The 24,675-nt window shown below is 48.3% G+C and overlaps 1 protein-coding gene across 6 annotated transcripts; it reads left to right on the top strand.

Annotated features, from left to right (window-relative positions):
• The first annotated feature begins 6,764 nt into the window (after positions 1-6,764).
• LOC133926307 (histone-lysine N-methyltransferase EZ1-like) lies at positions 6,765-24,632 on the top strand. Of its 6 annotated transcripts, none has more exons than XM_062372169.1 (17): positions 6,768-6,970; positions 8,880-8,996; positions 9,089-9,417; positions 15,769-15,930; positions 17,206-17,286; positions 18,386-18,470; positions 18,589-18,738; positions 18,823-18,870; positions 18,943-19,011; positions 19,131-19,840; positions 20,471-20,606; positions 20,691-20,911; positions 21,517-21,648; positions 22,670-22,760; positions 23,539-23,586; positions 23,681-23,809; positions 24,021-24,632. In XM_062372169.1, exons 1-17 carry the CDS (start codon positions 6,887-6,889, stop codon positions 24,297-24,299), a joined length of 2,871 nt encoding a protein of 956 aa, XP_062228153.1. In that variant the 5' UTR covers positions 6,768-6,886; the 3' UTR covers positions 24,300-24,632. The 6 variants fall into 6 exon arrangements, 5 of the variants coding, with proteins under 5 accessions (XP_062228156.1, XP_062228153.1, XP_062228155.1 ...); XM_062372170.1 differs by lacking the exon at positions 6,768-6,970 and adding an exon at positions 8,012-8,114; XM_062372173.1 differs by lacking the exon at positions 6,768-6,970 and adding an exon at positions 8,186-8,313.
• The last annotated feature ends 43 nt before the right edge of the window (positions 24,633-24,675 follow it).

Below are 24,675 nucleotides of genomic sequence, written 5' to 3'. Positions count from 1 at the left end.
TTGTACCCGGCGGGCCCGAACCGCGGCCTCACCCGAGGGGCTGTCACAGCCCCCAGGCTCGGCGGCGTGGTCGGGGCTGACCGGGTGCTCGGGCTCTACTCCCTGGTCGGGAGGAGCCGAGTGCTCGGGCTCGAACCCCTGCTCGGGGGGAGCCAAGTGCTCGGGCTCGGCCCCCTGCTCGGGGGGAGCCGCGAGGACTGGGGAGTGCCCGAGGGCAGCCGGGAGCTGGGACCCAGCACCTGGCCCCGCGCATTCGTCGCGCTCCACCACCAGCACCATGCTTACGACCTGAGGAGTGGCCGATACGTAGAGTAGTAGGTACTTCTTCAGGTCGCGGAAGGCCTGCTCGGCCTCCGGCGTCCAGTCGAAACGACCGGTCTTCTTCAGAAGCTTGAAGAGGGGGAGCCCCCGCTCCCCAAGTTTGGAGATGAAGCGCCCGAGGGCCGCCATGCAGCCGGCGAGACGCTGGACCTCCTTGAGTCGAGCCGGGGGTTGCATCTGCTCGATGGCCCAGATCTTCTCTGGATTGGCCTCGATTCCTCGGCTGGAAACTAAGAAACCGAGGAGCTTGCCCACCGGCACCCCGAAGACACACTTCTCGGGGTTGAGCTTGAGGCGGGTAGTGCGGAGACTGATAAAATTCTCGGCAAGGTCGTCGAGCAGGGTGGCGCAGTCTCGGGACTTGACCACGAGATCGTCGATGTAGACTTCGACGTTGCGGCCAACCTGCGAATCAAGGGTGATGAGAATGGCGCGCTGGAAAGAAGACCCAGTATTGCGCAAACCAAAAGGCATTGACATATAACAGTAAGTCCCCACCGGGGTGGTGAAAACAGTTTTTTCTTCATCCTCTACGGCCATACGGATCTGGTGATACCCAGAGTTTGCATCTAAAAAACGCAAAAGATCACATCCCGCGGTTGCATCTACAATTTGATCTATGCGGGGCAATGGAAAAGGATCTTTGGGGCAAGCCTTATTTAGGTCGGTGTAGTCCACACACATGCGGAGCTTGCCGTTGGCCTTCGGGACGATAACTGGATTCGCCAGCCACTCGGGGTGGAGGACCTCTTGAATAAATCTGGCGTCGAGGAGCTTGCTGACCTGCTCCCGGATGAACTCCTGGCGCTCAGGCGCCTGCCGCCGGACCTTCTGCTTCACCGGGCGTGCGTCCGGGCGCACAACCAAGTGGTGCTCAATCACCTCCCTAGGGATCCCGGGCATGTCAGACGGTTACCATGCAAACACGTCGGCGTTAGCCCGGAGGAAGGTGACGAGCGCGCTTTCCTATTTGCCGCCCAGGTCACCGCAGATTCGGATGACCTGGGAAGCGTCTTCGCCCACCACGACCTCCTTCGTAGGAACAGAGGCGTCGGCGGCTAGTCGGGGTTTGGATGAAGAGGGTCCTGGGCCCCCTGTGCAGCCTTCGACCTCGGCCTGGGCTGAGACCAAAGCCATGTACGACTGCTCGGCGCAGGAGACGGCGCCGCCGGAGTCGGCAGTCACGGAGATGGGGCCTGCTGAGCCCGGCATCTTAACCGTGAGATACGCATAATGCGCGGCCATCATGAATTTGGCGAGCGCCGGACGCCCGAGAATGGCATTGTAGGGGAGGGGGAGCTCCGCGACGTCGAAGCGGACGTCTTCCGTGTGGAAGTTGTCCCGACTCCCAAAGGTTACAGGTAGCTCGACCTGCCCGAGGGGTAGGGAGTGCCCGGGCGTCACTCCGCAGAACGGAAGTGACGGCTTTAGGCGCCTGGAGGGCACCTGCAGCTTCTCGAAGGCCTCCTTGGAGAGGAGGTTGAGGCCTGCACCCCCATCGATCAGCACTCTGCCGACCTTGACATTGCAGATGGTGGGGGACACCACCAAGGGTAGTCGCCCCACACCCGCAGTACTGGAGGGGTGGTCGGCTATACTGAATGTGATCGGAGCGTCCGACCACCTCAGGGGCCTGGCGGCCTCTTCGCTCGGGGTTGCCGAGCACACCTCGCACCGCATGGTCTTGATGCCACGCCGCGAGGAAGGTGTGTAAGCGCCTCCGTCGATGAAGGCGACGGTATGCTCGGGTTCCTGGAAGCCGAGCTCGGCGTTGCCGGGGACGGCCTCGGTGTCGCCTCCCCCGCGGGACTCATCGCGCTTCCTCTAGCGCTGCTCGACGAGACCTTTGACCGTACGACACTCCGTGAGATTGTGCCATCTGGTCTGGTCTATGGGGCACCATTTGCCTGGCTCGGACCCGCGGGAGCGGGGGCCCTCGCTGGAGCAGGAGCCCGGGCGGGTGCCGGGGCTCTTGCCGGAGCTGGTGCCCTTGCAGGTGCCAGGGCCCTTGCGGGAGCCGGAGCCCTAGGAGGGGCCCTCGCGGGCATAGGCCGTCTGTCGGCGGTCGCCCGGCGTTCTTGCTGGCGGTCGGGCTCTTGGGTCAGCCTAAGGGCGGGGCCCTGGGCCGGTTCGACAGGAGCGGCTTCGCGCTTTCTTCTCTTTTTCTTTTCCCGCCTGTCGGAGCGGGAAGAACTTGGTTGGTCGACGGCGGGGCACTCGGGGCGCGGAGCATGCCAAGCCCGGGCCTCCGCCGCCTTGGCGCACTTGTTGGCCAGTGCGAAGAGTTCCGCAGTGGTTTCGATTTCATGCGTACCTAGCTTTTCGAGCATCTGCTCGTCGCGGACGCCCTGCCGGAAGGCGACGATAACAGCGTGGGGGGCTATCCACGGGATGGTGTTGCGGACCTGGCTGAAACGCTGAATGAAGCGCCGCAGCGTCTCCCCCTCCTGCTGCTTGATGGCATGGAGGTCGCACTCCAAGCCGGGGCGTGTGAACGTGCCTTGAAAATTAGCCAAGAACTAGTGGCAAAGGTCATCCCAGAAACTAATAGATCCTGGGGGTAAGTCCATGAGCCAGGAATGGGCAGAGCCCCTCAAGGCAACATGAAAATAATTTGCCATCACCTTTTCACTACCACCGGCCGCTTGGACGGCCGTGATGTATATTTGGAGGAACTCAACGGGATCGATGGACCCGTCGTACTTCTCCGACAGCTCAGGGCGAAACTTGGAGGGCCATTTGACCCATCGGAGCTCACTAGAGAAGGCACGGCAGCCGGTGCCGTACCCCGTGGCGCGGGTGGCGTTCCTTGGTGGCGAACGCCGGCGAGCCGGGAATCCTGGCGATCGTGGGTCGGAAAAGAGGAGGCCTGGTCCTCAGCCTCGGCCTCCTGCCGGGTCTCCCGCTGGCGCTCGAGAGTGACGCCCGCATCTTCGTGGCCCCTCCGCTCGTTGAGACGCAAGCGGAGGTCCTGGACTTCGGACGCGGCTAGGGGGTGGCGCTCCGCCTGGAGGCCCCTCGGCCCGTGCGAGTGTTGCCCGTTGATGGGCCGGTTCTGGCAGCGCCACGCTGGGTGGTGGCGCGAGAACTCTCGGCCAGCACCTGGCGGCGCGCAGTGCCGACCAGGGCAGCGACTTCTTGGATCCAGCGACCCTCCGGGGTTTCCGGCGTCGCCTGGACAGGCGGATGCCTGAGGAGAGCGTGCGCCGCAAGCAGCGCGCTCCTGGGGCCGGCCTCGCTGAAAGCGAGCCTACGCCGGAGAGGCACCCGGCGCTGTCCAGCGGTGGACCTGGCGGCCGGGGTTTCGACCATCAGCTGGGGGTCGGATGGTGCACCGGCGGCGGCGGCGGCCCTGCTGGGCCCAACGCCTTGGTCCCCTTGTGAGGGGAACACCGCGCGTGCAGGATCGCGCGCCCGATCACCTATCACCATAAACGCCCTCGCAACGGGCGCCGTGGAGAGGGCCCACCGGGCAGCCGCAGAGCAACCCGGCATGCCCGCCCAGTCTTGTTCTTCTGCCACAGCAGGGCGGTAGACGGAACGCGATCCTTGCGATGATACGGGTGATGCGGGACGGGACCCGTGCAATTAATAGCCCCACGCCCCTCTGCCAAAGCATGGCAGGAACTGACGCTGCGGCGGGAGCAGTTTGATGTGTCAGGCCACGCACGCTCATTAAATGCGGCCTCGGACCTCTGACTGGCGGACACCTCATCGGTGGGCCCCTCGGGGGCCTTTCTAGGTCGTCGGGGCACCGAGTGCCCGAGGGTACTGTTCACGTCCCCGAGCACTCTCTCCCGAGAATGCCTATCCTTGTCCTCGGGATACCGGGTGCTCGGAGGTACTATTCACCTCCCCGAGCACTCTCTCCCGAGCACTCTTATACGAACCTTCGGGGAACCGAGTGCTCGGGGGCTACCATGTGCAGCCCCGAGCACTCTTTGCGTGAAACCTCGGGGAACCGAGTGTTTGGGGGCTACTGCCCGCAGCCCCGGGCACTCTTTCCCGGAACTTTAGCTCTTCTGATCATCGGAGGACTAGGGTGCTCGGGGGTGACCAGGCACCGGCCCGAGCACTTTCTTCTCGGTACTTAGACTTCGCGGATCATCGGGGAACTGGGGTGCTCGGGGACCAGTGATTGTGGCCCCGAGCACCTTCTCCCGGGACTTGAACTTTCCTCACCCCGCAGGAGGGACCTCGCGGGATGGCACCATGTGGCGGATGGCTGGCCTGGTCTCGGGGCTCAGGGACCCCCGGTTCTTGATACATCGACAACACCGCAAGCGGGGATCCCGAGGGACCCCTTTGAGATTCGGCCGGGGGGCTTATTCTGGATCTACCTTGTACGTGGATTTAATGTGAATATGTGAGATGTAGGCAGGACGGATGATCGTTTGCTAGTAGGAGTAAATGCGCAAGGGATTTTTAGACAGGTTTGGGCCGCACGGAGCGTAATACCCTACTCCTTTGTGTATAATATGCTGTTAATGCTCTTGGAATACCTTTCTCTGGATCTCTTGTGTTACAAGATTTTTTGTCTAAGTCTAGAGCTTTGATCTTGCTTCAAGCTTGGTGAACGTTTGCCCAGCTTCTTCGACTTCTATCAATCGTCTTGCTCTTCTAAGTTTTTTCAGCCTGGTTTCTTTGGAGTTCCCACGAGCCATAAATGGAAAGCAACCATCATGGGACTGCAGTTTGATGTTACAGGGCGTTGAAAACGCGCCTTCGGCCAGTCCTATCTCCCATTACACCCAACTTTAGCAGATGCAGGGGGGCCACCGGGCAGCCGCCGAACTGCCCTGCATGCCCTCCCGGTCAGAGCAGATCTGACATAGCAGGGGGGCAGGTGATGCTCCTCGAGCCCAGCGACGATATCCCCAAGCTGTTTCCTTCATGGGCCCCGCAGGGTGACGTGCGATGGGACCCGTTGTATTAAATGTCCCCACGTCTTCGTGCCAAACTATGGCAGGGACTGACGTACTCAGTACAACAAGCATGGGGGGGAGTGGTTGGATGTGACAGGTCACGCTCCCTCTTAAATGCAGCATCGGACCTCTCACCAATTGACACATCATCGTTGAGCCCTTGTGAGGTCCACCTGCAAGTGGCTTCTCAGGTCCTCAAGGAACTCTGGGTGCTCGGGGATCACTGTTCATAGCCCCGAGCGCCCTCTCCCGGATATGTCCCTTCTCGGGTCCTCGGGGAACTACGGGTACTTGGGGACCACTGTTCATGGCCCTAAGCACCCTTCCCAGAACTGACTCTTCTCGGTCCTCGGGGAGATGGTCTCCGAAGGATGGCGTCACGTGGCATTCTGCGATTCTGGCCTCGGGACTCGGGGACCCCTGGTTCTCATGTCACCGACAGTATCTTTCCCAATTGATACCTTTTGCATTCTCATGGTTCAAGCTCCAAAGTGATCACTGCGGCAAATGACCGAAAAAGAGGCTTATGGTGGGGTCTTGCATTGGTGGTTTGGTGGCTCAACCTATTTGTGGTTGTGGTGGCTCAAGAGCCGTGATCGGGTACCTACCGGGAGTATATCCTTGGTGGAGCTCCAACGTAGATTATGGTGACATTTATGCCATCAATACCACTGGATAAAAATCCTTTGTACCGAGTTTGCTCTCTATATCTTGTTTACATTTTTGATTTATATTCTTGTAATTTACCTTTCTAGGTAGGTTACAATATCTTTTGAACGGTAGAGTGGACATATTAGATATATCATATTTTTATAGAAATTGATATAGATTTATCTTATATAGTTTATAGAACCGATTTAATTTTTAAATATCCTAATTTATCCCCTCTTAAAACGTTATCTATCCTCACATCTGACCCAGCCCCACACCTTCCCTCGTCACAAGTTCCTAATCTATCCCTATCTCAGACCCCACAAAATTGTGATCCCACCACTTAGCGACTGCAATCTACCTAAGCCCAGTACCTCATCACCACTCCCCACCACGACCACTGGCTCAGAAAAATATTTAACTTTTTGCTATTCTATTGGAGTGACAATTTTTCATTAAGAATGATAAATAGATCCTTTCGAGTCTATAATAATAAATTTATTACTATATCGAATGGCCGGAAAAAAAATTAAATGCCCCTGCTCCAGGGATTGACCACCGATAGGCGGAAGCAAATTATATGAGATTGAGTCTCACAGACAGATTCATACCTCTCCGTGACATATATTTTCTATCACACTTATATACATGCTCGAGCCGTTAGATTAAAATATATGGCATAAGATCTCATAAGATCTTTTATATGAGATTGAGTCTCATAAGATCTTTTATATGAGATTGAGTCTCATAAGATCTTTTATCTAAAGGTCTCATCGAATTTGTTTCTACGGTAGGCAGCCAGCGAGCGGCCAGCTGATGAGTGACGAGGCGCCCATTTCAAAACGCCTCCCCTCACCCTCCGCTTCACCTCGCCCCTCTCCTCTCCCCCACCAAATCCTAGCGCACTTTTTTTTTATCGACGCGACTCGGCGCCCAACTCGTGGGGAGGGCGGGAGCGCGCGCGCGCGAGGGCTAGGGTTTCGCGCGCGATGGAGGCGGCGGCGGCGTCGTCCGCGTCGGCCTCGGCTTCGGCGTCTGCGGGCCGGTCGCACCCATCCACCAGCGCCGCCCAGGTCTGCCCCTCCCTCCTGCGGTGCTGAGGTTTCGTGTGCGCGGGTCGGTGGGTGGTTCGCGTCTCGGGTCGAGTGGGCAATGTAGGTTGGAATTTGGGGTCGTTGCGGCGGCGATCGGTCGGTTTCGGGGCGTTTGGGGAGAGATCTGGTGCTGTTCGTGCGGGGCTTGAAGTGAGGTCGCCGGATTTTGGGGGCGGAGCTCTGGGCTGCCTGCTTGGTTTTTGCTGCGGTCGTGTGCGCGCTCAGACGGGGTGGCTATGGTGTTAGCGGCGGCGGTAGGCGTGAATCATCCGGGCTGCCTACGCTGCCTCAAACCAGGCGTCGCTCACCCCCTTCCGCCCCACGCGCGTCGCCTCCACCACTGCGTTTCCACTATCTCCACCACCGTCCAGGGCCTCTCGCCGTTGTTTCCTCACCTCCACGCACGCCCCACAGTCGTTCCCTCGCCGACACTCCTTGCTCGTCACTCGCGACGGACGAAGCCGTAGCAAGTCTGAGGTGGGCTCCCAACCTCTGCGCTCCGCCTCTCGTCGTGCTCCCGTCGGCCTCGCCGTCCTCGTCTCAACTTCCGGTCACTATCGCTGCTCTCGCTCTCAGCTGGCGCGCGCTGCGTCCGTGCTCCTGCGAGGCTCCTTTTGCTCCCGGAACAACTAATTTCCCCCTTGGAATATTGGATTCACTTATTTGGAACAATTGATTGTACATGGTGGAACATTTTGATTTGAGGCGGTTGGGGTTCGCCGGAGGAGTCGCCCGCATCAGAGATGGAGCTGGCGAGAGGTGGGGAGGTGGCGGGGTAGGGCAGCTGCGATGTTCATGAGTCACGGCAGCAGCGGATGCTGGGCAACCCAAACCCGGAGAGCTGGGCTATAGGGTGTTTAATTGTCTTTGATGAGCTGAGCTGGAAGGTGGGAGGAGTATGCCTAATGTTGATTCAGGCCGCCCATGCGCCCCCAAGAGCCCCTGGCGGTAGGTGGGGTTGTCTCGGTGTTTCGCCTCGGCATTTCTAAGACAACTTGGTTTGTTTCGGGTGATTTTCAGAGAGTAGATAGCGGAATGTCAACATTTTGCCCCTTCTGTACTGCATTTTAGCAAAGTGTGGGATGGAATGTGACTAGCAGCATCATCTTCAGCTTGAATGCTGGTGTGCTCCAATTCGCATCTACTCTGTACTGTTGTATTTTTCTCATGATGTATTTTATCGTATCTGAGAATGTGGCTTGACAGGCTACATCCCAGATTCTGTTCTTTTCGTTTCTGAACCTGAAGTATTGCATTATATTTTGTTGACTTTATTGCATTTTGCACATAGAATTGAATTCTGGAGTACAACCATTGTCAAGGTACCAAACTGTACAATAAGGAACACTAGATTCTAACAAAATCTCTTATCATGTTATTAAGCGGTTGTCGGTTCTCTATGGTGCACTGACATTATGTGCTAAGTAGCAACCATGAGCCATTATTTATCTAAATTTTACTTACAAAGTAGAGGAACAGCATGCATTTTCTTGGTTGTAGCAGTACCCAATGATTACAAATTTTTGTGCTATTTATTTGCACAATCTTGTCTTTCTGATCCATTTATGCCCTTTTCATTTAAGAAATAAAAAGGTCATGCCATAGGCATACATTTTAGTAGCTTGCTTTTGTCAGAATGCAGAGGTAAATGAGTTATGTTTGCAAAAGATTTCATACAAACAATTTTGCTCATTCTATAATTATGGTTACATAAGATCATTGGAGTATGGACCATAGCTGGTTTTATCAAGAATGATGTTTCGTTTAATACTAGCTGACCCTTTGATCTAAAGTCAAAACTTTGTTGGAATAAAATATAAGTATACGCCTAGCCTTTGAGTTTGTAGTACGCCTGTTGTGATAGAGTTACTGCTTATGCTTTTTTTAGGTTACCAGTATTACGGCTGTGAGATCTGAAGAAGAAAATGCTGCCTCTCGCTATGTTTTATCTGTTATTGACTCATTGAAGAAGAGAATAACAGCAGATCGATTTACTTACATTAAGGTGCTTCGAAGTTACATATTTTGTCCTTTTACTGAATATTTGTACCAGATATTTATGTTTCTGATTTTCCTTTTTGTTCTGATCTTTTCCAGAATAGGATAGAGCAGAACAAGATTAATCTCAGCACCTTTACGCAGAACACTTACAATTTGTCAAAAACTAGGCAAAGTAATACATCAAATGGTTCTGATGTAGTATCAAATTTTCTCACTAAAAGGCAAGATGATGCACTAAGCACCTTGCATAGTCCTGATATTTATCCTGCTGACAAAGATGGTGGCAATTGTCAAGAAGAAAATTCTTTCTCCACATCGAATGTTGTTTTGGGTGGAAATCTCGGTGCGAAGAATGCCATTCGACCGATCAAACTTCCAGAACTGCCAAAGCTTCCACCTTACACGACATGGATATTTTTGGACAGGTCGGTTTATAATCATAGGCTTTTCTCAACATCCCCAAACCCTTGAATACTTCAACTAGGTGCTGACACAAAAATATGGCTTAGACACCTTGTAACACAATTACTAGCAGCACAATTTTGTGTTCAATCTTAGTTTGAGCAGTTGAGGTTGGATTGTTCTAGTGGCTTTTTGGTATCGGTAATATTTTTTCTAGTCGTTAAATCTGTGCCTTTGCTGATTATATTTTGAGTATAAGAAATTTGGCTAACATATATTTTTTGCACTAATGCCAGATAAGATTCATTTCCTACTATAAATTTAGGAAACGACATGTTACAATATTTTGACCTGATCTTGTCATAGCTGTATCATTGCCTGTTTATGATAATGGTATATGTAATGGTAGTATTAACTTCAAAATGCGCTATTGATTGATGCAATTCTGCAGCTATTACATTTATTATACTGAAATAATTGGCGGTTCTAGTGGATGTGATCTATTCAATTACAACGACAAGTTGAAATCTGGAAACTTTATAATGATTGCATATTTTTGTTACATGAAAGATGAAGTTGGTGTGGATAGTCTATATGAGTAATCTGGATAGTCTGGATGAGCAATCTGGGTGTTTGCTTGGCAGCTTTGACTGCCTTTGTACTATTCTTTCGAAGTTGCTAAATGATCTTGCATGTCTCCATATTGTTAGGGGAAATACCTCAGCCCGTAGATATTGCTAAAAGGTCGCCACCAGGAGCTCCTCTGGAGCCCTTGGGCTCCGGATCCAAAGTAGGAAGTCTGGCTTCCGGAGGCCGTAGGCCCCTCTTGCTACTATCCCCTAAGACAGGAGAAGAAGCTATCCTCTGGGGGAGGTTGGGGGTCGTCTCTAAAGACCCTCGACGCCCCCAGTCTCACTGGCCTCTCGGAGCCCCAGTCTCCCGGAGCCATAGCCTCCCAGAGCCCCGGCTTCCTACATGGCCTCTTTAGTAGACCATCGCGGGTCCCGGATGGCTTTGCCTCTGGAACCTCACCGCGGATAAAGGCCGAGGGGGTCGTAGACTGTCTCCCTCGGCCCACTTGTCGGCTTTACCTCCGGCAACTGTCGCGGGACTCCGGGTGGCCTTGCTTCCGGAGCCTCACCGCGGCTAAAGGCCAAGGGGGTCGCAAACCGCCTCCTTCGGTCCGATCGTCGGCTCCACCTCTGGCAATCGCCGCAGGACTCCGGATGGCCTTGTCTCCAGAGCCTCGCCGCGGCTAAAGGCCCAGGGGGTCACGGACCGCCTTCCTTGACCCGATCGTCGTCTCCACCTCCGGCAACTGCAGCGGGACTCCGGATGGTCTTGCCTCCAGAGCCTCACCGTGGATAAAGACCAAGCGGGTCGCAGACCGCTTCCCTCGGCCTGATTGTCGGCTCCACCTCTGACATTTTTATGCTGGAGTGACATTGCTTCTTCGGTAACCACCGCAGGTCCCAGATGGCCTTGCCTCGGAAGCCTCGCCGTGGATAAAGGCCGAAGGGGTTGCAGATCGTCTCCCTCGGCCCCCTCGTCGGCTTCACCTCCGGCAACCACCGCAGGACATCGGGTGGCCTTGCATTCGGAGCCTCACCACGGCTACAGGCAAAGGGGGTCACGGACCGTCTCTCTCGGTCTGATCGTCGGCTCCACCTTCCGCAACAGCCGTGGAACTCCGAATAGCCTTGCCTTTGGAGCCTCGCTGCGGATAAAGGCTCAGGGGGTCGTGGACCGTCTTTCTCGGCCCGATCGTCGACTTCACCTCCGGTAACCGCTGCGGGACTCTAGATGGCCTTGCCTTCGGAGCCTTGCCATGGATAAAGGCCAAGAGGGTCGCGAACCGCCTCCCTTTGCCCGATCGTCGGCTCCACCTCCGGCAACCATCGCGTGACTCCGGATAGCCTCGCCTTCGGAGCCTCGCCGTGGATAAAGGCCAAGCGGGTCGCGGACTTCCTCACTCGACCCGATCGTCCGCTCCACCTCTGGCAACCACTGCGGTATTTCGGATGGCCTTGCCTTCGGAGTCTCGTCGTGGATAAAGGCCAAGAGGGTCGCGGACCGCCTCCCTCGGCCCACTCATTAGTTTCACCTCAGGCAACAGTCGAGGGACTTCGGATGGCCTTGCCTCCAGAGCCTCGTCGCGGATAAAGGCCAAAAGGGCCACATACCGTCTCCCTCGGCATGATCGTCGGCTCCACCTTCGGCAATCACCATGGGATTCTGGATGGCCTTGCCTCCGGAGCCTCACCGCGGCTAGCTAAGCGGGTCGCGGACCGTCTCCCTCGGCCCACTTGTCAACTTCATCTCCGGCAACTGCCGCGGGACTCCGGATAGTCTTGCCTCCGAAGCCTCGCCGTGGCTAAAGGCCCAGGGGGTTGCGAACTGCCTCCTTCGGCCCGATCATCCGCTCCACCTCTAGCAACCGCCACGAGACTTCGGATGGTCTTGCCTAAGGAGCCTTGCCGCGAATAAAGGCCAAGCGGGTCGCGGTCAGCCTCACTCGACCCGATCGTTGGCTTCACCTCCGACAACCGTCGCGTGACTCCAAATGGCCTTGTCTCTGGAGCCTCGTCACGATTAAAGGCCCAAGGGGTCGCAGACCGTCTCCTTTGGCCTGATCGTCGGCTCCACCTCTGGCAACCATCGTGGACTCCGGATGGTCTTACCTTTGGAGCCTCGTCGTGGCTAACGGCCTAGGAGGTCGCAGACCACCTCCCTCCGCCCGGTCGTCAGTTCCACCTCTGGCTACTGTCGCGGGATTCCGGATGGCCTTGCCTCCAGAGCCTCGTCGCAGATAAAGGCCTAGCGGGTTGCGAACTGCCTCCCTCGGCCCGATCGTTGGCTCTACCTCAGGCAACCGCCGCATGACTCTGGATGGCCTTGCCTCCGGAGCCTCGCGGCTAAAGGCCAAGTAGGTCGCAGACCGCCTCCCTCGGCCCACTCGTCGACTTCACCTCCGGCAATCGTTGTGGGACTCCTGGTGGCGAAAGGCCAAGCGGGTCGTGGACTGTCTCCCTTGGCTCGATCGCCGTCTCCACCTCCGGCAACTGCCGCGGGACTCCGAATGGCCTTGCCTCCAGAGCTTCGCTGCGACTAAAGGCCAAGCGGGTCGCGGATCGCCTCTCTCGGCTCCCTCGTCGGTTTCACCTCCGGCAACCGTCATGGGACTCCGGATGGCCTTGCCTCCGGAGCCTTGCCACGGCTAATGACCAAACGGGTCACGAACCGTCTCCCTTGGCCCCCTCGTCGGCTTCACCTTTGGTAACCGTCGCAGGACAACGAGTGGCCTTGCCTCCAGAGTCTCGCCCCGGCTGAAGGCCCAGGGGGTCATGGACTGCCTCCCTCGGCCCGATCGTCGGCTCCACCTCCGGAGTCTCACCACAGCTAAAGGCCTAAGGGGTCGCGAACCGCCTCCCTCGGCCCTCTCGACAGCTTCATCCCCAACAATCACCACCGGGCTCCGGATGGATTGCCTTGAATCGGAAATCTGGAACAAATTTAGAGTGTAGTCTGTACCGGCTTCAGATAGAAGAGAGGGCTTGCTGCTCCGGCTGCCAAACAACTGCGGCATGCGAAGAGGCTAGGGAAGGTACCACATTTGGGGATTGAAGGCACATAAAACACATGTCTGGCCACCTATTCGGAGGATCGCTCACATTTCGATCCGAGAAAAGACATCAAATAGTTCCAAAGATTTATTTTCATTACAAATAACTTGCACATCCAAAGGACGTTTACAAAGGAGACATGAACAAACGAAAAACAAATCTTGAGAGAGCAACCCAGGGGAAAAAGAGTAATCCTGAGAGAGAGCAACCCAAGGGAAAAAGAGTACAAGGTGATGATCAAAGATGTTACAAACCCTATCAGCGACGTATGTCACGACTGATGCGCTTCATCTGTGGCTTACCACTACGAAAGCTAATATAGTAGCCGACCCTTGGGTTGCTAGAGGACGAGAAAGAGGACGGAACAAGCTCCATCATTGCTCTCTTCCCCCTCTCCTCGACCCTTTCCTTCTTCGCCTTTGCCGCCTCCTTTTCCGCCTCCGCCTTCTCCTCCGCATCAATCTCCCTCTTCAGAGAATCCCACTTGACCTCCTCTTTGTCATCAGAGATGGCGATGGTTTTGGCTAGAGCAATAGCTTGGATCGAAGATCGAGACGGAGCAATGGGCGGTAGCCCCCTCTGCGAGGAGGGGAGTACCATGGTCGCTGGCTCCAACCTTGTAAGCACCGGCACCGGAGCTAAGGGCGACCTCGCCATCGAGAACATCGACATCTCCGATGATGAGGAGGACGCCATACTCTAAAAAGCCAAGGAGAAGCGCTCCCCTGCACAAGCAGGGAAGGATTAGCTCGTTGAACCCTAGTTTTTATAGCCAGGCCAAATGGTTGCACACCCCTAGGAAGGAAACGAAATCACCGTGCGCATCGTTTCGCGGTGGTTCCAATTACTCCCTCGAGGGGCCCATGGCCACGCCTCGGCTGATCCCCGTCCACGTGGCGTCATCCTGCGGTGGCACCCGGGTTTTTTGCGCACACGTCCCATTGCATTTATGAGCCAGACCCCTTTTGGAGTATGCAAGGGTCGGGGGCGCCAGACCCCAAACAAATGCATGATCCTGTCAGACGCACCACCATTAGTTGAAGGGCTCATGGCCACGCCCCAGCTAATCCATATCCACATGGTGGCATCCTACAGTGGCACCCTGGGTTTTTGCGCACCTGTCTCGTCGCATTTATGAGCCAAGCCCCTTTCGGCGCATGCAAAATCGTGGGCACAAGAGCTCAAGCGAGACTGCGCATGACCCCGTCACACGCACTGCCATTATCACACGCCATCCAGTACTTATGTCGAGGATAAAGAAAATATCTTGTCTCCATGCATGACCCCCGCAATGACGGTTCAAGTGATAAGAAGACTCATCATCGGAGAAGCTGAAGGGCTCATTCTGGCTTCCGCATGGACTCCAAAACTTGGTGCCTCTGTTAGCATCTCAGCGGTCTCCGGCCCCGACGTTATCTACACCTTCGAGCCTTGCCGCTTCCATCAGGCTCCGACATCGTCGCTCATGGTTATTTCTAAGAGACTCCTCTATGGATAGAAGCTATGTCATGGGATATCTTGACTACGATGCCGGGCTGGAGCTAGTTCCTTTTACATCCGCTCACCCCTTCTCATCTCGGGCTAGCGAATAAGGGGGTATTGTTGAGAGAAATACTCCAGCCCGCAGACATTGCTAAAAGGTTGCCACCAGGAGCTTTTCTGGAGCCCTTGGGCTCCGGATCCAAATCAGGAAGCCTGGCTTCCAAAGGTCGTAGGCCCCTTCGGCTACTGTCCCCTAAGATAGGAGAAGAAACCATCCTCCAGGGGAGGTTGGGGGTCGTCTTTAAGGACCCCCGACACCCTCGGTCTCGCTGGCCTCCTGGAGTCCCAGTCTCCTGGAGCCTTAGTCTTTCGAAGCCCTGGCCTCCCAGAGGCCCCCGTCTCCTGGAACCTTGGTAGGCTCCCCGGAGCTCAGAGGGAGGGCCATCAGACCTTGGAGAAAGATAAATCATAAGGGGCTCACCAACCGTCCTCCACTTGTAAGGAAGTGACCTACATTTAATGCGACACAAGTGGAGACTACTCTGACATCCCCGGTGCAAGTAGAGGTCGTCATGACATCTTGGCAGTGCGACGCCGCAATAGGCGACTGGCAGAATACCATAACTTTAGGGCCACTTGCACCACTGTATCGCCATAGTAGATAATATCTTCTAAATTAGGGGCAAAGGTATCCCATCTAGACCCATGTGTGATTCAACCAGCTGTAGGCCTATGACGTATTGGGATACTTGTATCGCTATAAGGGCATACCTGTACATCTGCACTCTGAATGGCCATATAAATACAGACCAGTGAGTGAGCTCCCTCTTCACTTCTTCTTCAAGCTTGAGCCACTCCAGTGAGTGAGCTCTCGCTGCACTTGTTCGTGGAAGATATCTTCTTGCGTCAACACATACTCTATAATATAGAACTAGGAGTATGAAGGTTTTTTTTGCCCTCGCTGAAAATTGAATGCAAACATGCATGCATGAGATCACAATCCATTTTTCCTAATGTGCAAGATTAAGGTCTCATAAGGTCTCTTGAGATCTAAGGTTTTGTGGTCGCTGCACTTGTTCGTGAAAGATATCTTATTGCGTCAACACATACTCTATAATATAGAACTAGGAGTATGAAGGTTTTTTTTGCCCTCGCTGAAAATTGAATGCAAACATGCATGCATGAGATCACAATCCATTTTTCCTAATGTGCAAGATTAAGGTCTCATAAGGTCTCTTGAGATCTAAGGTTTTGTGGGGTTTCATGCAGGAACCAGAGGATGACAGAAGACCAATCTGTACTTGGTCGGCGAAGGATTTACTATGATACAAGTTGTGGTGAAGCCTTAATTTGCAGTGATAGTGAAGATGAAGCCATTGAGGACGAAGAAGAGAAAAAGGAATTCAAAAATTCTGAAGATAGCATTATTCGGTAAAGAAGTCTGAGTTATTGCTTTCTTTTTGCCTATTATGTTTAAATTATGGTCTAATGTGTGATCAATGGATGTGATGATTTTACAAACATAGTTTAATGAAGAAATGCTATTGTACATATGTTTCTTGAAGGTAAAAGTTACATTTCCCCCTTTTTTTGAGATGTACATTTTCCTTTTAAGAAGCAATATGTTAAGGTACATAGCTAAGTAATACAAGTACAATAGTTATGTAAATAATCTGCAGTAAAAAGCATTACGTGCCTGTTTGAAAGTATGACACCTCCAAGTAATTAATTGGAGTTTAAAGTACAACTATATGTTTGTTGTAATATATTTATACATATTCATTGACTTATCAAGGTCACTTATGATATATTTATACATAAAATATAACAAAACATAAAAGAGCAAGTTTTGTTGCTATTGAAAAAAACACAAGCATATTTATATGGCACACCATTTCTTTTTTGTATGGAGACTTTGATTTTTTTTTCATGTACACAAAATTAATGTCTGAATTTTGTCTTAATTTTTTACTTCATACTTCATACTCTATTATACTGAGACTAAAAACTGACAAATTCTTCATGGTGGTTATGAGTGCATTGATTTTACAACCAGTCAGGGAAAAATGGCCACCCTTTTTAGAAAATAGCCAGACTTATTGGATTTATCAGCCAACTACTCGTTTAAGACCGCTAAATATACTTTGAATCATTATTTTGGATAACATGTCATCAGACGAATGAGTACTGCAAAGTGACTGATCGTTCAGCTGATCCATTGGAAAACAGGGATGATTAGGAAAATGTCCTCAACAATATATGCACTCATGCTTAAAATTAATAAAAATAAATTTATTAAGATTATTAAGGTAACACTATTTTAAGCACAATTGATCATAACTTAATCTACATGATACATGGTCTACATCTTTGCACAATATTCTATGATAATGAATTTTAATCAACAAGTTAATTCTGAAAACTGCTGACCTGTTGAAGAAAAGGACAGATTAATCTGTTAAATGCTCTCTGATCTGTTACATGTGATGGTTTACCCACCGCCAATTATGAATTGACCGACTAATTGTCTGAGACTCTCGTTAATTCACAGAACTGTTTTGGTTAATATCATTAGTGATCACTGGGCTACCTTAAGGGCTATTCTACTACGCCAAAGTAAAAATCATATCGTTCGTATGTTCGCCTCCTTTTGTTAGAGTCCTTTCCTAGGTATAAATAGCCTAGCATTTTATTTTCAATTTGCAGCCCTAGTGAAGATGGTGTTGGTGTTTTGGAGGATAAGGAACAAAAGAAAGGGTTCACAGATGCTGAAGATTTTATTGTTCGGTAAAGAATCTTGAGATATCTACTAAATATAAGTACATTGGTTGAGTAAATATCACGGTATGCATGGCCTTGCCCTCTGTGTAGTGGAGAACTTTGATGGGTATAAATAGCCTAGCAGCTACCACTTAATTTGCACCAATAGTGAATATTGTGTTGTGGAGAATGGACAAGGAAAAAAAAGAGTTTATAGGTGCCAATGGATTTATTATTTGGTACAGAGCTTGAGATGTTAATCTGACTAATTTTCTTTTGCCTTTATGTTTGCACTCTCTTCTTTAATTTCCGCACTGACTTGGGACTCAATAAATCTGTTGATTTTACAATACATAATTTCTAGAAGAAACACTATTGCATACACTTTACTTTTAAGTAAAGGTTTGCCATATTTTTCTCTGAAAAAGGATCACATCGGTATTCATAAAGTAATACAAACAGTTTAGTTAGAGGAGGTATGCATACAAAAAGTTTATACCAATGCACTATATAAAGACATGGCATGTGAAATCAATTACCATTTACCACCTGGAATCACAGGACGGGTTTTCTCTTTTCGAGAATACTACAGATCATTTGTCATTCTCTGTTCGTATAGCGTTGGTAACAAGTTCATTCATATATGTAGCTTTCCTCGTTCAGTTAATATGGCATTCATAGCTTCATTTTGCTTTTCATGCAGTAGAGAACTCCCATAGCTAATAAATACTATAGCATTTTGTTTGATCACAATTGTTTTCCCTGTCGTTTAATTGCTATTCCTTCAAAAACTATGAAAAGTTTGATTGCATTATTTAAGGTATCTGCAAAAAGTAAGGCTTTTTCATCACCGAAGTAGGTGGATTGTTAAGATTATGGCATTGTGCTTATCCTCCAGTTATGTCATGATTAAGAATTACGTTATTTTCATAAATATTCTCTCTTAGTAGTTTGTGTATGGTTTATAAGCTTGCTTTGTCTAACGATGTAAGGTGATATCTTAATTTGGAAGTTAAGTTTGATTTGGCAGCAGACTTTGTTCTAGCATATTGTTCAATTATCAACAATATGAAATTCCACTTGATAGCGATACCATCTAATGAGTTTCTCTGCTGCACTTTGTTAGGTTGACTATTCAAGAATGTGGCATGTCTGATGCTGTAGTGGAAACTTTAGCTCGACATCTTGTGAGGGCTGCTGATGATATAAAGGCTAGTTTTATGTTCATATGACTCATTAATCTCATGCTGGCTTCATGTTTATTTGGCCCTTCCTTTTCCAGTTCATTTATCATATCTGACATATAGAACACATGGTCCTATTTTACAGGCCAGATATGAGATCCTACATGGTGAGAAAACTGAGGATTCTTCTAAGAAAGTGACTGAATATAATGCCAAAGTGGAAGATTTGTACCGTGACAAGGATTTGGACGCAGCTTTGGATTCCTTTGACAATCTCTTCTGTCGACGATGTCTGGTATGCTCAACTGTTTAACTTTCTTAATATTCTTTTCTAAGACCTTTGTGCTGATGAACATTCTTCTCATTATGATGCTAACAGGTTTTCGATTGCAAACTGCATGGGTGTTCTCAAGATTTAGTATTTCCTGTAAGTTTTCAAGTCAAAAGAGTTATTTCTAAAATTGTGTGTATTTACCTGATTTGTGTCTTCTTTATGCAGACAGAAAAACAATCAGCTTGGAGTGGCATGGATGATGGTATACCATGTGGTATTCATTGTTATAAACTGGTCTGTATTTATAGTTTGTGACTTCCACAAAGTGGCTTGTGTGGTGTGACAATTTAGCCTTCTGAAGCATAAGCACACAATTTTGCCCTCTATTTATTTTGTTAACCATATTTTTCCAGGCCTCTAAACCAGATTCTGTAGCTGCAACTGATTCTCACATGCTTATTGATGCTGAGGAGCCCACTCATTCATCAGACAATGCAACAAACCAGCCAGGGCCAAATAGGAAAAAGCATGGTTCCAGTGGAAGAAAAAACAAATCCCAACAAAGTGAAAGCTCTTCAACTGCAAGGGTTGCCTCAGAAAGCAGTGATTCAGAAGTAGATCCAATAAGCAATAAATACCCACAACATTCTCCTAGTCCCTCAAAAGTTAAAATTGGTCCAAAAGGTGGAATCAGGAAAAATACCAATAGAAGAATTGCTGAGCGAATTCTTATGAGTGTGAAAAAAGGACAAAGGGACATGGCACCGTCGGACTCTAGTTCTGTTAGTGGATCCCTTTGGGCAAGGGACATGAAGCTTAGATCCGGTACACGGAATGGAAATAAGGATTCATTTGCATCCTCTCAATCCAATTCTCCAAGCACAAGAAGTTCTAGAAAGAAGAGTACACCTCAAATTGGGAATAACTCAGCTTTTGCTGAAGCTCAGAATGATTCAATGGAGGAAACAAATAATCGACATTTAGCAATAGTTTGTTACGATGGTTCAAGGAAAGAAGAATTCGTTGATGAGAATATATGCAAGCAAGATGATAATTGTAGATCCTGGAAGTTGATTGAGCAGGGACTCCTGGTGAAAGGATTAGAGATTTTTGGAAGGAACAGGTTGGCTTTTCCTCCTGATATTCGACTCTGAATAGCCCGCATGATTGCACAGGTTTATTATGTGGTTGTGTTCACTTTTATGCATCTGTGGTACCAATGATTTAAAAAATAAGTGCATTTGCTACACACCTATAATAACTCCTAATCTACACTGTTATAATGATATAATCTGGTTCCAACAAAATATGTGTGTGTAATACTGCAACACTTCTGTGATACCAATGATTTAAAGAATAAGTGCATTTGCTACACAATTATAATAACTCCAACTAATCTACACTGTTATAATGATACAATCTGGTTCCAACAAAATATGTGTGTGTAATACTGCAACACCTCTAATTATTCTACTCCGTTATAAGCTGGCTACATAAAAATAATGATGTAAATAACTCTAACAGCTGTAGTTAAGAAGCAGTTTTATAATATAACCAACCAAAATAAGTGGTGTGTACTATTATTAATCTGCACTTTTGTAACAGCTCTAATAAATTTGTGCCATTATAATATGGCCCTCAGTTTTCTTTTTCTTGGAGATCTTCCTATCATTATTGTAAAAAGAAAACAATTTAATCTTGGATGAACTAAACTCAATAGTCACACTGAACCCATGGTTTGTCTTTCACGCAGTTGTTTAATTGCTCGCAACCTTCTTGGTGGAATGAAAACATGCAGAGATGTTTTTCAGTATATGAATTATATTGAAAACAGTAATGCATCTGGAGCTCTTAGTGGTGTTGATTCTCTTGTTAAAGGATATATAAAGGTTGGATTCACTGTAGCCCTCATTTATTGATACTTGTCCTCCAGTTGGTAACTTATTTTGTTGTTTTCCATGTTGATACTCTAGGGTAATGAGCTGCGTACGAGATCAAGGTTTGTTAGAAGGCGAGGTAAAGTCCGCCGTTTGAAGTACACCTGGAAATCTGCAGGTTACCATTTCATAAGGAAAAGGATTACAGAAAGGAAGGATCAGCCCTGTCGACAGTATAATCCTTGTGGTTGTCAATCTGCATGTGGGAAGCAGTGTCCATGTCTCACAAATGGGACATGCTGTGAGAAATACTGTGGGTGAGTTATTTGGTTTCCTTTGCATCAACTTAAATTTGCACACATAAGTTCCTATGTATGCAAAGTATAGTATTGGTATGGATTATGTTTAGCTATTGATTGCGCACCAATATCTATTATGGTTTTACCTACCTTTTGCTGGTACCTGGTATCAGAAACATTTTATCTGTTCTGCCAGTTACTTATGCCTTGTTTGTAGTTTATACTGTTAAGTAGTCTTATTGCAGGCAGAATTTAAATCAGGAATGGTTGCATTTCTGGATATTAATAGTGTTTCTTATGAAAGAAACTGCAGTATATGTATACACGTACTATGGTCCTGCATGTTATTACATTTTTTTGCTAGAATACATGGATAATTCAATGCTTTTCTAACGCTGCCCATTGAGTTACTGTCTTGTTACCACTCTTCTACAAATATTCGAGTTCAAAGATATTGTATACCTGTATTACTTTGCTGACTGTTTCTTAGTTTGAGATTTTTTTATTTTGATTGTAAAGGAAATTAGCATATGTTCAACCTGTTACCATTGTCTGGCTGTTATAATTTAGTGATTCACTATGTCCTTTGTGTGAAAGTGTATCCCTTCCCTTCTGCATTCCAGATGTCCAAAAATGTGCAAGAATCGTTTTCGAGGTTGTCATTGTGCAAAGAGTCAGTGTCGCAGCCGCCAATGTCCATGCTTTGCTGCTGACAGGGAATGTGATCCTGATGTTTGCAGAAACTGCTGGGTCGGGTACGCATTTGAAAATCTGAGAAATTCTTCGGGGATTTTTCTTTGGTTATTTCATAGCTATCTATTTAGAGAAAAACGCACTAGTGATACCTCAAAATTATTTGTTCTCTAATCACAACTGTACCTTAAAAGTTGGTAATGTACGACCTGTACCATGAAAAATTTATATGTTTCCTATATTTTACCATATGAGATCTTGGGACTAGGTAGTGGCATCCTGCATCTGGAATCATGTGCAATGTAGTAAAGTTGTAATGCCAAATTTCATTATGCGGGTTTCCATACCTTGAACTAGGGTATATGCAAGCTCTTCTATTCATGAGGAACATTGGTGGCCGAGAAGTCTATTAAGAATATTGACTGTTTATATTGCAGTACCTCAATATACTGAGTTCTGCAGATAAAAGTCTACACAGGATGTTTGGATTTAAGATAATTAAATTAATTGGTTTTGTCATCAGTTACACCCCACAACCATCAATCATAGTAATTTGGAATTACCGTGCCATACCTTATGCTAAAATACTGGATTAAATTTTAATATGTGCCTTTGCAATTTTTATTGGAGCTGAAACAGACCTGGTATCCCAATTAACAGCATTCAACTCTCAGGTCAAATATTACAAAATGGTAGGCTTTATGCAAATTTGTGGGAAATATCCACTTTATCCAGGAGGCTCTACAAAATGGTAGGCTTCATATTGTGTAAAACTTCACTATCAGCCTTCTGTGGCACGTATAGGAAATCTTCTGTGATTCCATTTGAATTTGCTACGCGTCAACCAAAAATATAGTAGGGAAATTTTTTACATGACATGCAGTTGAGTAAAAGACAAATAACGATTTATTCATTTATACATGTTTTGCTCAAAAGATTCTCCACTAAAGCCTCGCCTAAGTGATTCACTAGTTTGTTCGAACTTCAACATTGTGTAATCTCGTTCAAATCCATATTTTTTTTCTGGAATAAATCATCAGTACATGGAACTACTCGTATCCACTCATATTTTCTAACTTACAGGTGTGGTGATGGTACATTGGGAGTCCCAAACCAGAGAGGAGATAATTATGAATGCCGGAACATGAAACTGCTTCTTAAACAACAGCAAAGGGTAAAAAGTTTTGCCTTGATATATCCCATGCTATCGGCATCTTGGTTATAATTCCATTGAGATGATAATTGATTTGTCTGTTCCTTCTGTCATTTACCAAGAAAAAAAGAATGGTGAGTCCATTTACAGGAGACTCTTTGAGTCTGAGGTCAATTAAGTCCCGATTTGCACTTATGAATATCTTTGTTTTCATCTGTCTCCAATATCTTTGTTTTTATCTGGTACAGCCCAATTGTGATGTACACGTGATTTAAGTGCAACGGTCTAACTCTATTTGAGCTAGCTGTCATTACTGTTGAAGCTGGTATTGGTTTAGCAGCAAATTCAGCTGAAAGTCAAAATCCTTTAAACAGTAGCTTTTCTTGTTTATAGTCAGTTTCTAGCCAATTCTGGGCAAATTAGGATATCAGAACAAAACCTGTGTTCAAACTTGGTCAGAAAAGTAAATGTAAAGCAGGCATTGTGGTACAGACAAAATATAAAGTCAAGGAAAAGTAAAGTTCGCTTGTTCCACACTTGTAATTTAGGGCATTAAGAGATGGAGACCATTCATCTCATTAGTTGGAAGAGATAATGAAGTGTAAAACAAGAAGAATGCATGGAATTTGCTTTGGGTTTCTGAATGGACATATATTGTGAGGCAACACGTCCCAATAAAGTAGTTTGACATTGTGAAATGCACGTCTTACTACATTTTACATTACAATTTTCTTTTTCCATTTCAATAAATATTTCATCAATGGTCTTTACTTAATCATGAGTTACGGTGTCTTCTCAGGTCTTACTTGGAAGATCTGATGTTTCCGGCTGGGGAGCGTTCCTTAAGGTAGAACTATTCATTTGATCCTTTCCCTTCTTCCATTCGTCTCTCCCACATTCCCTTCATCCCATCTCATTTGTCTTTTTTTTTTAATCTTCAGAATAGTGTTGGCAAACATGAATATCTCGGCGAGTACACTGGGGAACTTATCTCCCACAAGGAAGCAGATAAGCGAGGAAAGATATACGACCGTGAAAATTCATCATTCCTTTTCAATTTGAATAATGAGGTTGGTGTGCAAAATCATCCTGGTGACAGGCTGCAAGAATTTGTTTTTATATACTGGGCTGACCACCAGAGGTGACCAGCCCTGTACTGTATGTTTGCATGAACCGAGTTTTTCGACTGCACGAGTCATTTTGTCCAACATCCTGCATATTATATTTGATCTGCTGCATTTGGTAACTGCAACATGCTGACTTGTACTGTTTTGAATGCAGTTTGTTCTTGATGCGTACAGAATGGGTGACAAGCTGAAATTTGCCAACCATTCCCCTGATCCGAATTGCTATGCCAAGGTTATCATGGTAGCAGGTGATCATAGAGTAGGCATATTTGCCAAAGAACGGATCAGCGCTGGCGAGGAGCTGTTCTATGATTACCGCTACGAGCCTGACCGAGCCCCTGCTTGGGCTCGGAAGCCTGAGGCTGGAGGAAAGGACGACGGGCAACCGTCTCATGGCCGCGCAAAGAAGCTTGCCCAAAACACCAGAGCTTGATTCTGATTCTTTCATTGGATGGCCTAAAATTTGGCTGTCATTAGCACCTGATGGAAACCTGTCATTCCTAGGTCCCTGATTTATCTGAACTCGTCAATGCAACTCGAATATTTTTGAGTTAATATGAATTCACCATGGCCGCTGGTCCTGCCATCCGTAGGTTGCGTGTACTCCTTCAGAGCAGGATTCTTGTGGAGTATGATTAGTGTTTTTAAAGCAACAATTTGTATACCAAAATATATACCTGAGCTCCTGTTAACTGTAGCCGCAAAAGAAAAGAGAGCCTGAGCCGAGAAATTCACATCAAACAAGGTTCAGCTCGATGTATATATATATATGTATATATATATATATATATATGTATATATATATATAT

This window comes from Phragmites australis, chromosome 8 (assembly GCF_958298935.1).
Source record: "Phragmites australis chromosome 8, lpPhrAust1.1, whole genome shotgun sequence".
Lineage (NCBI taxonomy): Eukaryota > Viridiplantae > Streptophyta > Magnoliopsida > Poales > Poaceae > Phragmites > Phragmites australis.
This window is presented reverse-complemented; position numbering and strand designations above follow the sequence as displayed.

Bases quoted from the DNA above. Each gene is read 5' to 3' on its own strand.
- LOC133926307 (XM_062372169.1), top strand. From the start codon at position 6,887: ATGGAGGCGGCGGCGGCGTCGTCCGCGTCGGCCTCGGCTTCGGCGTCT. The intron at 17,287-18,385 runs GTAAAGAATCTT...GCACTTTGTTAG, and splicing joins GCTGAAGATTTTATTGTTCG to GTTGACTATTCAAGAATGTG. The intron at 18,471-18,588 runs GCTAGTTTTATG...CCTATTTTACAG, and splicing joins GGGCTGCTGATGATATAAAG to GCCAGATATGAGATCCTACA.